Here is a 16831-nt window from a genome sequence, read left to right on the forward strand (position 1 = left end):
ATATGTTCCATTAATCCCACTTTTGTGTATATATCCAAAAGAAATGAAATCAACATACCAAATAGTTATCTGCATACCCATGTTTACTGAAGAAATATTTACAATAGATAAGGTATGAAATCAGTCCAGGTGCTCATCAGAAGATGAGTGGACAAAGAAAATATGTTGAATATATATGTACAATGGAGTATTATTCAGCATAATGAAGAACAAATTCTGTCATTTGTAGCAAAATATATATAACTGAAGGAATCAGATTAAGCAAAATAACAAACACAGAAAAACAAGTATTTCATGTTCTTTTTCACATGTAACAATTTAAAAAGAAAATAAATAAACAAATCATCCTGAAAGAAGAGAGATACAAGGGATTGGAAAGAGTGCAGGTAGAAGAAAGGTAGATGTATGTATGCATACATGGAAATATCACAGTAAATCCCATTAATCTATACAATAAAAATTAAATTGAAAAACAAACACTGAATGTTACACAAAATAATAATTCATATTATTTATTATGTATAATGCACCTTGATATTTTCTATTTTATTCTAGTTTTCAAATTTTTTTTTAAATTGGTGTGACCCACAAAATTGAGTTTGGAAAATACTACTACAACAGCTTTCCATTTACTGAGATTTCTGACCTAAAAATTTAAGACACTCTCTTTTTTGGTTTCAATCAACCTTTACAGAAATATTCTCCCTACTCCTCAAACTCTGAATGCTACCCAAATTGAACCACTTTATAGTCCCATAATATCTCATGATTTCTTGCTTTCATGACTTTGGCTGAAATCTGCCCTTTATTTGCAACTTTCTGTTAACTATTCTGTTATACCTGCCTCTTTAAAAATACAAACAACCTTCAAGAATATCACATGACTTCCCCTGTAAGGCCTTTTCTGATTCCTCTCCTGATATTTTCTAGTCTGAATCTCTATAACCCTCTGACTAAGTACTCTTATGGCAACTGTATCTTGTATTAGTTTCTCTATGCATGTATCTTATCTCTTAGGGGTCTATGGGGGAAAGAAACTATGTCTCATACAACGTTTTTATTCTCTAGTATTAATGTTTTGAATTAATGTTTTCTGAATAAAGACATAAAAAGTCTATAGGAGTAATAAAGGTAAAAGATAATCAGTCAAAATCAAGTGGGACATCATTTTGATGTACTCAGTATTTTCTCACATCTATATATCACAGAAAAAAATCTTATTAAATCACCTCTTACTAAAAAAATTTACTACAAATAAATATTTAGGCATATCACTTGTTTTATGACTATTTTATGATTGACACTATGTATTTACAGATTGAAGAATTTCCCATTTAAAAAGGCAAGTCAACATAAAAGATAAAATTTTAAGATATAGCATATTGTTGTATGACCACAAATAAAGTCCTGTGTTTCAAAAGTATGAAAAGATAACAACAAAGGAATCGATCTTGGTAATGTGTTCTCTGTCTTTTAATCAAGAATATAGCAAAGACAGGGTAAAGTACGTCTAGAAATGAGGTAAAAGACTATAGGACAGAAACATATCTAGCACTTCAGACAACACAACTCCAGAAGCAGACATCTATGAAAGGTTTCTCTGAAAATAAATAGTAGCATATTCAGGGGCAGGTGTAGGGGGAGCCAACAGGACATAATACCAGAGTTGGAAAGCATAAAAAAAGAAAAGTCAAACATACTCAACACACTTTCAAATATAAGGTAGATGATTAAATAGAATAAAATCTAGTTTGTAGAGGAAAGGAATACAGGGTATGAAAGTCAACTGGTAAATTGAGATGCACTGTGTTTTAGTCAGCTCTTTCATTGCTGTGACCAAAGTATCTGACAAGAACAATTTTAGGAGGAAAAGTTTATCTAGAGCTCATAGTTTCAGAGGTCTCAGTCCATAAAAGGCCAGCTCCATTCCTCAGGGCTCAAGGTAAGGCAGAAAATGATAGTGGAAAAGCATAGCGAGGGGAAGTGGCTCACATGATGACCAAGAAGCAGCAAAAGACTCCACTTGCCTGACACAAAATAAATATCCTAAAGGCATTCCTCCAATGACTTGTATCTTCTAGCCATACCCTACCTGCCTTTTAGCTAGCATTCAGTTAATCCCATCAGAGGATTAATTCACCAATTGGGTTAAGGCTCTCATAACCCAATAATTTCTCCTTCTAACCTTCTTACATTCTCTCACAAATTAGCTTTTGGGGCACAAGTCACATCAAACTACAACACACTGAATCAGGAAAAAAGATAAACAGAAAGAATATGTATGTTTATAGATAACAGATACATGCAAAGAATAATAAAAGTGAAGAAAGATCCAAGATTGAGGAGACAGAATGAGTTTTTCCAAAAAAGAAGAAAGTCATATTTTCTAGGCTTTAAGAGGAATCTATAGATGAAGTCTCTGGATTTGTAATAAGTTTAGGAACTATAAGAATTACAAAATATGTTCCAGAATTTTATTGTCAAACAGATTTTCTATCATGTGTATCTGATCTTATCCTCTGAAAGGGCCAGAAATGGCACAGCCTCAATAAAACTGCACCTGGAAGTAAAAATGACACTGGTCTGTTGTAATGCAGACTCTTCCCATTTGGAGTCCAGAATCAATACTAGAAAAGAATTTCTTACACCAAGGAATCAGGTTTAATGTCTAAAATCTTGGGAAATAACAGGGTTTAAGGTAAGCTGTGCAGTGCTAAAGTGCCCAGAACAATCTGTACAGGGTTATATGCCTATTTAATTACACTATGTCTGGGTCTTCCTTGCAAGTCAGTCTAAGGGCCATCTTAAGTTTCTCCCACTCCAAATCCTCCATATTTGTCTCAAAGTAACTCAACAACCAGGGTATTTCTCCCCCAAGATTTGAAGTGAAAAGAGACTCACAAAGTAATTTTTTGCCATAAGCAGGTTTTTTAAAATAAAGATGCCAAAATATTTTGAAAAGTGTCTGCTCAGCATTTTCATAAGATAGTCTGCAACTGGAAATTATTCTTAGTACAGATCGTGGTTACACTGCCAAAACTGATAAAATACCTTATTTTGAAAGCTTTCACTATGATGCCTATTCACTTAAGCCTCTAGATAAAAAGCAAACAGAATCAATTTACCACTGGTTTTATATCATATATTGAATGTGGTGGTTCCCCAGCATTATATAAATTATTAGTTAAAAAGTAATTTGTGGGGCTGGGGTTGTGACTCAGCAGTAGAGCGCGGACCTAGCACATGAGGCCCTGGGTTAGATCCTCAGCACCAAATACAGATCAAACAAAGGTATTGTGCCCACCTACAACTTAAAAAAAAAAAAAGTAAATTTTGGACTTAACTATTTTGTTCAACAATTTTTTAAGAGCCTGCTAGGCACCTGAGATACAACACAGAAGAGCACTGAGCACATTTTTTAATTGGCCCTTTCAGAGGATAAGACCAGATACACAATCTAGCAAGAGAGACAGCCAAATAAATAATCCTAATACACTAAGAACCACAGTAAAGGTATAGACAAACTGCCATTAAAGAAATAGAAAGAAGGTAAATTAAAGCTGATTTCACAAAAGGATATGAGGTAAGAAGGGGATCTTCAGGAGAACAAAGAAATAAGAATCCAGAAAGGTACAGGTAAAGACTCAGACCTGAAAAAGCAATCTTCTAGAAACCTAATTAGTTCATTATAACTTGATCCCAGAGGCTTATATGGGAATGCCAAGATCAGACTCATAGGAATGCAAGGACCTCTTCTTAAAGGGTCTTCTGTGTCAGGCTAATATGTGGGTTATTCAAGCATTTGTATAGATCAGTCGACAACAATATAGTATAAGAGCTGGCAAGTTGACTACTTAGAAGACTTGCATAGCACATAAGAAAAAACAGTTGTGGTGAGAATGGGGGACAAAGGATTGGATTTTAGAAAACACAGAAGTATTATCTACAGGTTCTAGAAATCTAAAGGTAGTGGTTGAGGTAGAGGTGGGAGACTGAGAAAAAGTAAAAGTCAAGTAGGGAGGACCAGCCTGATTTATACTTGGAGATTCATGATTTCCTTGCTCCTAGAAAATGTTGTTCCAGTAATCTTGACTCTATCTCTCACTACAGAAATGGCAGATAATCAAGGCCTGCACAGTCAAATGAAATTATTTACTTAAAACAATGCCTGGCTCATGAATGATAAGAGCCAGGTTAAGGAAGTCTTGAGGTATTAAAGAAAACAGAGCTTTTCTTACTAGATTTGAACCAGGAAGACTTATAACTGGGAGCATTTCTCTAACTATAAAGGTCTCAACTGAGAACAGAGTCAACAGAAAGGAGAGGCTAAAAAAGAAACAGAAAACCAACAAAATAAGAAATTAGACTTTTATATTTTGGTCCTATATTTAGTTACTTGAAGCCAAACCTCCTTTTAGATTACTGCCAATAAATTCTCTTTTCATTTAATACTTCTTGAATGTGACTTTCTTCCCTTTAACCAAAATATTCTAACCAGTATAAAGAAAGAGCCAACTGATATTTCCTCAAAGCATTATATTAAAATCTAGTTTTTAAATAAAACCAGTCATTTATTTATATTTCTTTCAATAGAAAATATTCCATTTAAAAAAGAAGAGAAAAAAAGGCAATTATTCATACATTATTATATTCAAATTACTAGAAGAATTTTAAGGTCAATATGAAGATAAGAAACTGCAAGAGGAAAAAAACAAAACAAAAAAGAATAACACCAAAACTTAGAAAAGGAAGACTGAAAATGAAATGAATTTAATTTAAGCATATTAAATATAATATATTAGAATGACGTTAACACAGGTTTCTAAATCATGAGATTTCATTAAAATGAAAGCAAAGGTACAATTCCTCAAAAACAAGAACAAGAGGGAACCATCAATGCTAAAGGATTTTAATTAACTTCTTGAGTCAGAAAGTAGATGAAAGAATGATGACTGATAAATCGGCACAGGAAACTATAATCCACTCTTTGTATGGAAGAGAATAAAATCAAGAAAGGAACAAAGTTAGGCTTGGTATACTCCAGGTATAACAAATATGAAATGTAAGACTTAAAAAAAACTAAATCAAAAGCATTTATAGTCAACTTTCCTCTTTCCTTATTCATATATTTGAATAGGCAACCAGGACATCTGAGAAAAGCCTACAGCATGAAAGTAAAGAAAACATGAAAAAAGACCCCTGAGAAAACACTAATATTTCAGGGAAGAAAGATAATACTTAATATCTCTTAATCATATTTTAAGAAGGATGTAGGAATTCTGCCCCTAAAGAGAAAAAAGTTATTATAAAAAAGATACAATCAATGAATAAGAATAGTTTATGACTATTGAAAAATATAATTGCTAAAATTAAAAAAAAATCAATAAGAAAGTACAGAGTTTTTAAAAGTAACTTTTGCAGAATGTACAAAAAAGACTCAGGTATGAAAAAAATGTGAGAAAAGACAAGGCACAGGAAGATTCAATTTTCTAATATTTGACCAGTAAGAGTATCAGAAAAAAGGAACAGAGAATATATCAAAAGGAGCAAATTATCAAACAAATAATGAAAGGGCACTTCCCAGAACAATCTTTATACTGTACTTCTATTGGCTCTGATATTTTTTGTGTGTCAGATTTGACATCAAGTAATCTTCCTTAAAAAAAATGAAATAAAAAGTTAAAGAAGTCCTAGGTTTTACTCATACATCTTTCTATGTGTAAGGAAAGAGTTATCTTCTGCCAATTACCCATCATCCTAGCATCCTTCTATTAGGACCAACATTGGTCAACACGTATCACTATAGCCAGAAGAATGACCTGTTGTGACTGATTTTCACCAGGATTACATGCCCATGAATCATCAATGAGGGAAAGAAGACAGGGATATGCCACTAAATAGGGAATTATGGAAGGGATTCAGGAGAAGAATCCCTCAATGTTCAATGTGGCATTATTGTGACATTGTGGTACACCAAGTATAAAGACCCAATCATAAAAGTTAACAGAGAACAAAAACAAGTCACATAAAGATGAACAAAAATCAAATCAGAATCAGGAAAAGGCTAGGGGACAGTGAGCAGTGCTTTCAATGATTTAAGGAAAAAATTAATTTCATCCTCAAATTCTAAATTCAAGTTAACATATAAATAAAATGTCCAACCGAATGGGAATATCTCCAAACTACAAGGTGTGGAAAGTACCCTCTCTGAAGAAGTTTCTTAAAGATGATCCCACTGAAGTAAAATTGAAATAAAAAAGAAGAGGACATTAGAGCCAGAGGAAGTAGCTCCAAGCTAATGGAGAAAAAAAAATGATATGTTGATACTTAAATGTTGTCTATAGAAATATGATGCTTATGCATGTCTTTTGAAAACTTTCATATTGTTTATGTAACTTAAAAAGAAAACTCACACAATCTGAAAATTACAGAATTTTCAGAATATAATATAGGTTATCTATAATACCAAATCAAACTACTTGAGAATCAAAGTTACATTTCAATATTACAGAAATTTTAAAGAATAAAGAAAGAGTAGTCACATAAAAGCCAGAAATTTTGCAAACAGCTTGAGATATATATCTGTCAGTTACCTGAAGGCTTATTACATTTCAATTAGTTTTCATAATTTCTACAAAACAGAAAATTTATAACACTATAAATTATTCCAAGTTTTCCTCTCTTATTTTGAGTAATCAGTAAATTAAATTCCTTGTAAAATAGAAAATCACCCAGTCAAAAACTAGCTCTAATATTTGCATGGGGCAAAGAGCTAAAGAAACAAAAATGAACTTAAATATGAAAGTCACATAACTTAAATAAATAAATGTTTAAAATAAAAATAAATCTAAATGTTTTCAATGCTTCATTAATATTTAAAGGATTAAAATGTAGCTCTGTATTTTTCTTAGAACAAGTGAAAATAACTTGAAAAATTATAGCTTTTCTAGATTAGTTTTTCCCATAATTACTCAATTATTCATTAGAATATGCAGGACCTCTATGGATTTTACCATAAAAGCCTGGTTGTACAATGTCTTTCACAAAAACTATATATTTCCCATATTTATGTCCTTAAAATATCCTATAGTAAAATTAATATTTTTATACAGAAAAAGAAGAAACTATTTAGTACCAGACAACTTGATAACATCTCTTTCAACTATAGTTATAATTATCATGCATGAAATTCCAAAGCAGAAGTTGTCAAGATTTAACATTAGCATTAATTTATGTCATAACTGACTGTTACTATAAAGATAATGGCAAAGCATCCATTTCCCAAAGACAGCAGGGATCAAAAGGGAAAATTCTTCTTAATTACTACTAATCTGGCCATTTTTAATTAAATTGATTAGTAATTTATTATCTTTCCTTTTCTTGCAGGGCTGTTATCACAGAGTTTCTCCAAAGTTACTAAGTTTGTGATTTTTATTGTAACCCAATTACTTCTAATATGAGTTCTACCATTTTGTAAAATTGGCTTATATTTCAAAACTTCTTCTGCAATTTCTGTGTACCCTGAAAAAGAGATTTTGAAAGTGCAGGATTTGCACTCAATATTTCACATCTCAAAGAGAACATTGTTGAAATTATAATTGTACATTTTGTAAAGATGCCTGTTAAAAGCAGACTCTTATTCCTACACCTTTCTTTGATAATCAAAATGTTGTAATTAACATATATCTCCCCTATGATTTCCTTTGAAAAGCATCTACTCCTTGTCCTATCTATAGTTAAATAATAAATTACAGAATTGTTTTTTCTATCAGTTTTTTAAATAAAAATGAAACATTTCTGATATACAAAAGAACCACTTTAATCAAGCAAACTTTAAAAGAATTTCAATGCTTCATATATTTTTCAAATCAAAATCCTAAATTAATATTAAGCTCTAATTGGTATCAAATTTAAAGTTGTTATGAAATAGTGATTTGAGACTAGAAAATTTTCATAACACAGGTTCATGATAAAAATTCTGAAAAGGCTGAACTTATCTGAAGCATGAGAAAATAAACTGCAGTGTCTCCTGGTAGAGAAACAAACAAGAAATCTTTTTTCCTTTCCCTTATGAAAATACTTTAAGATATCCAGGAAATATTGGTCTAAATACCTGTATCATCAATATACCTCACATGATTTGACTATAGCTGACTGGATAAAAATTCAAATTTAAGAATAACATTCAACTGTATTGGAAGAGTTGGCTATCAATGAAAATGAAAAGATAACTGCTCAAGACAAAATCATCTCCATTAATTAACATTACTGAGATTAATCCTTATTAGATACATGAGCCTCACACTTCATACTTCTCTCCTACATTTTGTCTACTGAAATTAATTAGTGCCAAACAGATACACATTACTTAAACATTTAATTCAAACTTCTTCCACCAGATTTAAGCAAGGCACAGTCTCCTACTTGCTTTAGGTTTACTTAAACTTTGTCTTATGAGGAAGGTCTTACTTGATCATCAACTATAGTACCACTCCCCAGCCATGCCCTGCCATCAGTTGCTATCTCCTTGACTCTGCTTCATTTTTCTCAAAGTACTTTTCAACAGAAAACATGTTATTTGTTTATTTTCTGTCTTCCAGTAGAAAGTATGATCCATCAGAAAAGGCCTTGGTCTGATTTGTTTATTGCCCTATCCCAAGTGCTTTGCACCATAAGCCGAGCACATAGTAGACATTCTAAAGATATTTGTTAAAAATACAATTGAATAGCCATTGGTTTCAATATCCTAAGGAAAAAAAAATAGTTAAATATCATTTGACAAGCCTGGATGTCAGACTATATCTAAAGTTTCATTTTTAAATATCCTTTAGTATAAAGGCATAGTAATAATTTTTTTCCTATCCTGAAAAAGATAAAAGATCCTTTCAAAGAAGAGTTGGGCTATTAAGTTGTAAATTATTTACTACTAAATAATTCAGCAATTTAAATTTACAAAGTTACACACTAAATTGAAAAAAATGTAAAAGTTCATTCTGCATACCTTAACAAGTTTCAAAAGTTCATAGAGATCTTCAACCTCATCACCTTCACATTTGGTGTACACTTGTCCTATAACCAAGCTCCTTCCTCTTATGGTTCTGCGGTAGAGGGGAAGAGCCATTGCTTCTGCATACAAGTCAATGGCTTGATGACCCACTGTCTGATACATGTAGCTATCCAGTTCATCAGATCCCACTGAAACAATTAAAATGGAAATAATCAGCAAAACAAATTGAAAAAGTGGATTTAAAATTCTATGTAGGTTTTACTGCTTGAAGAGTAGTCAACAGACTTAAAAGTTTAATGACTCTCTCTGCATTTATGGCAAAACTATATATAAAAATTGCAAATTTGGCTGAGTGCAGTGGCAAATGCCTATAATTTCAGTAACTCAGGAAGCTTAGTCAGGAGGATTGCAAGTCAGAGGCTAGTCTCACCAACTTGGCAAGGCCCAAAGCAACTTATCAAGACCCTGTTTCAATATTAAAAATAAAAAGCACTGAGGATGTCGCTCAGTGGTTGAATGCCCTTGGGTTCAAACTCTAGTACCAAAAAAAATTGCATATTTGTCCACAGCTGTATTTATTTCATACCAGTGCTAATAATCATCTATACTGCTGATTACAAATAAAATTATATATAAATCTTAAAACAAAATGCATCAATGTTTAAAGAGCAATGTAACCAATAAATTTTGATTACTTTATTCAAATTTTGATTACATAAACGTTCTTAAAAATCATTCTAGGTGATTCACAAAATTAGAGATGTAGTAAAAATTTTTATTAATAAAATATCCACTTAGTTAATCGGTGACAAATATTTGCAAAAAAAAATTATATGTTCTTGATGTATTTTATATTCAGTACTTCAATAAAACATATACAAATTCAATATTGACAGAATAGTTGCAAGTATGTACAGAAACATGGCAACTGAGACTGTTCAATAACACAATCACTGGTTGTCACAAGATTCCACAAACAACAATATGCATAAAATATTCAATGAGTCACATCAGATCTTATGGTGGTGATATAAATGAACATAGAAATATGTTAGAATAGATGGGATCTCATAAGTTTATAGAAAAGGAATACTGAATATACACAAAGATTATCTATAAATATATTCATCAGCTCATTATTTATACTAGATTGAAAATTATGGTTTATTCATATAGTAAAATACTAGGCATCCAGTAATATAAGTATATTTTCTAAAAACTATTTTCCAAAAAGTGTTCTGTAAAATATAAATCCCATAATATACCAATAGCTATTAGAGGAAAAAGAGACTCCATGTCAAATAAATTTGTAAAATATGAGAACAAAAAATGCTAAATAGATGTCTTCTGTAATTCTTCCCATATAATATTCTTTTAGGCCTTCTAATAAGGGGAAAGAGGGTGAACTATCTGTTAAGTTTATCTATCCACAAAAATCTTACATTTCATGGAGGTATCTGTGTTCAAGAAGACTTAAGGAAAATGCTGTTGTAAAATAATATTAGTGACACAGAAAATATTCACAGTATGTTTAAAAAAAGTTACAAAAAATTACTTTGACAGATATACATGTATGTATGTATGAACATATACCAAATAAATCCAGTTTTCCACTTAATGTGGAAATATCCTATCAAAAGGAATGAATGATATTTTAAGTACTCTTTCAACAATCAAAACTGTTATCATATGCCATTGCACTTTGGCTCACCAGGTTAGGTTTCTGACCCACACATCAGACTGGCTTCTTGCAGAATGGAACTCATGTGGTTATTAGAAATCCTCCTAGTCCCACTAAAAAGTAGAGATAGATAGCCAATGACCTGAAAATCTTTTAGCCTATCTCTCAAAGTTAGACTGGATCTCTAAATGTATCCCTTAATTAGTGTTAAGGGATACAGATATATTTATCCTTTTATTTATTCAAAGAAATTTGAGCTTTTTAGCAAGAAATATCCTAATGTTGTTATAATTAAAACATTTTACTGTCTTCAAAGACCTAGAATATAATTTTTCTTTAAAGTTTCATTTAGTCCAAACCACAATGTAACTTTTATTAGTGGAAGCTACATAGCAACAATGGGTGTGACATCATATAAAACCAAAAGGCTTCACTGTTGCCTGAAGTACCTCTATTAAAACACCACAAAGTTCCTACTAAAAATTTAAAGAAATGGTTTTGTGAATTTTATGACAAATGCATGTCATCCCATGGATGTAAATAAATGCCTTTTCAGACTATCTATTAAAAATTCAATGTCATGAATGCCTTTTAACTAACTCTATTCTGCAGTCATTCCTTACTGCAGTTGCTTTTATAACTCGTTTCAGGGAGAAGTCATTCAATGAATCATTCAATGATTCCAACTTCCTGATAACTTTAAATCAATATTGGCTAAACTCTCTCATTTACCAATCCACATTAATCTGTTCTCTTCTATGATAGTTTCAGCTGATTTTTCCAGCTTTTTACTTTACAATATTTTAATTCTTATTATTGAAATTTTTTTAATCACTAACACTATTCTAACTAAATGCCTCCATTTCACTAACAGGTTGAATTTAAAGATGTACTTTCTTCTTTTATAAGATATAGGTTACAGTACAGTTCTTGATTACCCTAAGAGAGTTTTCTCTTTCTTGATTTTAGAATTAGAAGAGCATTTAAAAAAAAAAAAAAAAAAAAAAAAACTCACTACTTAAAAAAAAAAAGTAGCTATTTCTCATGGAGAACCCTCAAAGTGTGTATTAACTCCTGACTCTCTATAGAATATGTTCTACTTCTTTTTATAAAAAACTTCTGATGTCTATTTTTCCACATTGCTTCCAACATTACTTGGGTCTTGGTCACAGGAGAAAAGAAAATTCAAATACCTGACTGAAATAACTGCTCTCTATCCCAGAGCTAATTCAAGTGTGTTCATTATTCATTGGTCCATCAACAAACTCTTGAGTGAACTCTGACCAGGGTCATAGTCCTGTCCCAACTGCAAAGAAATATTCCACGGAAGATGAAAGTTATGAACTCTCCTCTCAAAAATTATAATCAATTAACTTGGGGTTATAAGGCTAAGAGAAAATTAATAGAAACAACTATAAAATTAGATAAAAATAGAAATACTACAGACTGGAAGCCCTGAGAAGAAGGCACAGGAGAAAGGGAAAGAAGGAAGAAAAGATGGGAGGTAAGGAGGACTGAAGGGAGGAAAAGAAAAAAAGGGAAGAAAAGAAATATTCTCATTCAACTAAATTTGCAGGATACCTACTTCACACCAGAAACTATAATTAATGTTTTCACATATATTACTCATTTAATTCATTCTAAAACAACAGTAAATGAAAAGCATAGAGTATGAAAAAATATTATGTATGGGGATGATAAAAACATCTTATTAGAAGAGACACATAGGAAAGCAAAAATTGTAAATTAGGCCAGTGCTAATCTTTTCTCCCTTACATTTTAGCAGTTTAATTATGTAGATGTAACAAAAGAGTAAAGCAAATTCGTGAGCATATATATTTTTAAAAAAATTCTAATTGGGGGAATAAAAAGAAAGAAAAAAAGGGGAAGAAAGCCAAAATGAAACTGTATCTTACCTATCTATATATTGCCTGCAACACTTGGAAATAAGGTGTAGTGGAATGGCATGTATTCTGAAGTAAGAGGGTTCAAGTCTCAGCTCTGAAAAGTTTATGCTAGCTATTTTACTTTGAACAGACTTAAATTCAAAAGCTTCAGTATTCCAATCTACTAAAAGTAAGAATAATAATGCCTCTTTCTAGGAGTTGTTATGAAGATTAAAGGACATGTAAGTAACAACAATGATTTCTATGAAGAATTGAACATCTTATCTGGCTAAGTATTCACTGGTTCTTTTTTTTCCCCTCTGTCTACTGCATATAATAAAGTGCAATTCTGAATCTGAGTTTCAGTCACTTGGAGAACTTCTTAATAAAATCATAAACTTACCTTGGTTTTCATCGGGTCTTAGATTTGCTAAAGCAACAATCTGATGCCCAGCAGCAATGCACTGCATCATATTGTAACAGCTGTCTTTCCCACCACTAAAAAATAAATTAATAAGAGAGTGAGAGACAGAGAAAGGGAGAGAAAGCATATATAAACTATCAGGTTACTGACCATAATTCAACATAGAATAGCTAGATATCAGAATACAACACATTATTTATGCAGATTTTCCAAATTTATGAGGGACTATTTCATAACAAGAATGCAATAAGACACACATTAATTTCCATATCATAAGCAAATTTATCTGAGTACCAAAGGTTGCAACTTAGGAGATCTTATAAAATTATACCATTATAACAAAGAGCATTCTAAATAAAGTATGTTAACTCCTAGGTTCGTGACAGTGGTTTCATTAACATAAAAAGTGCTTTACAAATAAAAACACTTAAAAACTTACATCCTAGCTAAATACTTATTACATATACTCCTTAAACAAAACCCCTTTAAGTTAAAACTAAGTCCCAATTTCATGACAAAATGTTAAATACATGATTTCAGATTCTATAGAGATGAAACACAAAATGCTGAATTATTCTAATAGACATCAGTACTATGAGCACTTCAGCTACCACTGTATATATACAACTAATTTCAGAACTTCTCAAGGAGTGGGAGCGTGCAAAAGACAAAGTATAAAAAAGCCCTTGCTCCCTCTCATCAGATTCAGATATTCACCTAAGTAGGTCTTTCAAAACTTCCCCTGTTGTATATCACTAACTCTATTTCCCCAAATAAAAAGAAACTAATTCTATCAAATATAAAAGATTGAAAAGTATGCATTCACAATCAGAACATAACCTTACAATTTATTTTAAAATATGCTAACATTTTATGTATGGTTTCAAAGTATTATTTCTCAAGTTGTGTTCTACAAAACACAAGTATCCAACCAAATGTTAACTGCTCTGTAGGATTTCTCACCTAACATACACAGTCAAAGAACAAAACAGTGTTCAAGGGCAAACAACTTTGGGAAATGCTGACTATCTTACTCTTAAAATTTCATGAATTATGTAAGTACAGTCAACCCTCCATTTCTATGGGTTCCACACCCATGGATTCAGTCAATTGAAAATATTTGAAAAATTGCTTCTGTACTAAACATGTACACTTTTTTGATCAATATTCACTAAGCAATATAGTATGATAGCTATTTACACTGTTAGGTATTATAAGTAATCTAAAGATGATTGGAAGTTCATAGGTTATATATAACATTGAGGCGTTCGGCGCTTGCAGATTTTTGGTATCCATGGAGAACCTGGAACGATATCCCATAAATACCTGGGCATGACTGTATATATTAAGTGAGAATTCCTACAGACCGGAGATTTAGTTTCCAACTCACAGATACTAAGCTAAGTTATTCATTCTGCTTGGGTTTATATGCTTCATTATAAAATTACAGAACAGCCTGCTTAAATGATACTCAAGGTGTTATTCAATTGTAAAATCTGATGACACTTGTTTATGTATCAGGAATATAATGTTCTATGGTCTAAGGAAACATAACAACCTCAGTTTCAATTATTCCCTAAAATGCACACACATATCCTACCTCTGTTATATAGCCATACACACACAAACAAAATCGCAGATTCACTATGTTCAAATCTAAATGCATATATCTAATACCTAATTATATATAACATATATAATAAATAATACATAGGTATATGTATATATATCTCATAAGCATATGTATATACACATATGGTTTTGTATTCATTCTTATGGCATATCTAACATTTGTATAGCTATTAAAGTTTAGCAAGAGTTTTCCAACATTGCTTTCTTTAGTAAATTATTATAAACACAGTATATGTACATTACATAATATTTAGTGTGATAGACTACACAGATCTTCTCCCCACCAGTAAGTCTAAGGTTGTGTATTACTTTAATCCTTAGACTTTTGTAAAAATGACTGTGGATGTGAATTGTTCGTTTCCTGGGCCACTTTAATTCTTAATATCTCTAGAGCAAATGAAACCCACAACGTTTACACCTTAATCATTCCCTTCACATGGGCAATTTACTGAATAACAATGATTAGTGTGACAGTACAGTCTAGTTTTCTAAGAATGGCATTGAAGTAGGAGAAATTGGAATGTTTCAGTCACTAGAGGGACTGGAATCTGGAGTCTTTAATTGATCAATTTTGTCAACTACTATCAATTACGTAGAGCATTGAATTAAACGTTATGAAATCTACAAAATCTCTGAATGTATCATTGCAGTATATTTCAGATCCAAATCTCATAAAACAAATATTAGCCTAAATTCCCTTTTGTAATATTGCTAGTATGTTTCCTTTTGCCTCAATTTATAGATTGAGTAAAGAGACATGTAAACTGGGCTGGTTTGGGTTCATTTATCTATATACCTAAACATGATGGATTATCATGTACTTTAAACTCCTTTTGGTATATTTTAACATATCACTAGAGCAGCTACGAGCATCCGAAGCAACTGCAACTAGATGTACCATAAAACTGGCACAATTCCTTTTCCATCAGGAGAGAAGAGATTCCCACTCTGTACTTGAGCTCCAAGACAGAAACATGAGGATGCTATAAGCAATCCACCTAGCTCAGGTAAGCCATACAAGTAGGTGACCTTACTGGAAAGGGCAGGGCGGAACCAGAAAGCCTAGGGAGAAAGGTAGGACACCGCGAATCGGTGAACTTAAGGGGATCATTGAAGAAAAAGAAAACCGGGAAGAAAGGGGCAGGAGTTAATTAACTGAGTACGTGGAATCAAGCAGTGGCCTCATAACTTCAAGGCCAGTACGGCTTTTAAAAATCCGCGGATGGCCACTCTGGAGTAATTAAACCAGCGCCTCTGGCGGTGGGACCCAGGCGTTAGGACTTTTTTTTTTTTAAGTTCCCCCAGGTGAATCCGAGTGTGTGGGCACAGGACCCGAGACAGTGACCGCTGGAAAGGCGGAGCGCAAGCCAAAGCCGGACCTAGCAGGCCGAAGGCTCCGCCTCTTCCTGAGGTGCTAGGAGCCGCCGAGGTCAGAACCGCGACCGGACCCCGACCCCGGCTCGGTGGGCGCCAGAGGCTGCAGGAAGGAACCAGAGGCAGACGGGGAAGAGGGAAGCGGCTCCGACGCCCGGTTACCTGATCAGGGCCACGACCCTCATGCTGGGTGCAGTGCGCGTGCGTGCGGCGGGAGGGGCGGGGTCAGAGCCGCAGCTGCCGCTCGAGTGACGGCCAGGGCCTCACGCGGGCGTTCATTCCACCGCCTGTCCGCGGACTCGTGCTGCTCTCCCTTCTACTGCTCGCGGGACGTCTGGGCGCTGAGAGTATGCTGCCTCCGCGCCTCCGCTCTGTAGCAGACGCGGCCCGGCCCCCCCAAAAAAATAATGTTTAGGCACAGCATAACCACCTAAGTGAGGGCACTGAAGCTGCCGGGAGAAGGGCAAGGCCTGTCCCGCACCTTCGGACCCAGGTGGCACTAGATATGTTTCCGTTAGAGGATGTTCGAAGTCACATGTGCTTAAGAGATGAAAGAAGGAGAGGAGGTTTGCCTTCCTTCCTTCCATCCTTCCCTCAACCACCCCTAGGAAACTAGCTACACACTTTAGCTATTTGGCTTATATCTTCTCTGTCCTCTTAACCTGTGAGGCCCGGGTGTAAAATTGAGCCCCTCAGGTGCAGGGTTGTGGTGATTTAAAATTCCAGGACTAGCCCTATGACTAGGCCATCTCTGGTTATTGCTCTTTGTCAAACACAGAAGCTGGGAAACTAAGTAAGGCTCTAAACCAAAGAACAGTTGCCTTGCA

The 16831-nt window shown here is 33.4% G+C and overlaps 1 protein-coding gene across 4 annotated transcripts in view; it reads right to left on the reverse strand.

Annotated features, from left to right (window-relative positions):
• Dph6 (diphthamine biosynthesis 6) overlaps nt 1-16319 on the reverse strand; it is a 172813-nt gene extending 156494 nt beyond the window's left edge. For 2 of the 4 annotated variants that reach the window (XR_009228382.1, XM_046461653.2), the window contains exons 1-3: nt 16167-16319; nt 12978-13072; nt 9002-9195 (exon numbers count right to left, since the gene is read on the reverse strand). Coding sequence is in view for 3 of the 4 variants with exons in the window: in XM_046461653.2 (XP_046317609.1) it covers nt 9002-9195; nt 12978-13072; nt 16167-16189 (312 nt within the window). In the remaining variant the exon portion in view is untranslated. Of the gene's footprint in view, nt 1-9001; nt 9196-11881; nt 11995-12977; nt 13073-16166 lie in introns of all 4 variants that reach the window. The other 2 variants (XM_046461654.2, XM_046461655.2) reach the window with 2 other exon arrangements.
• Between the last annotated feature and the right edge of the window lie 512 nt (nt 16320-16831).

The sequence above is a fragment of the Marmota monax genome, unplaced genomic scaffold (genome assembly GCF_021218885.2).
Source record: "Marmota monax isolate L192 unplaced genomic scaffold, Marmota_monax_Labrador192_F-V1.1 WCK01_AAM20220418_F8-fsc00001, whole genome shotgun sequence".
Lineage (NCBI taxonomy): Eukaryota > Metazoa > Chordata > Mammalia > Rodentia > Sciuridae > Marmota > Marmota monax.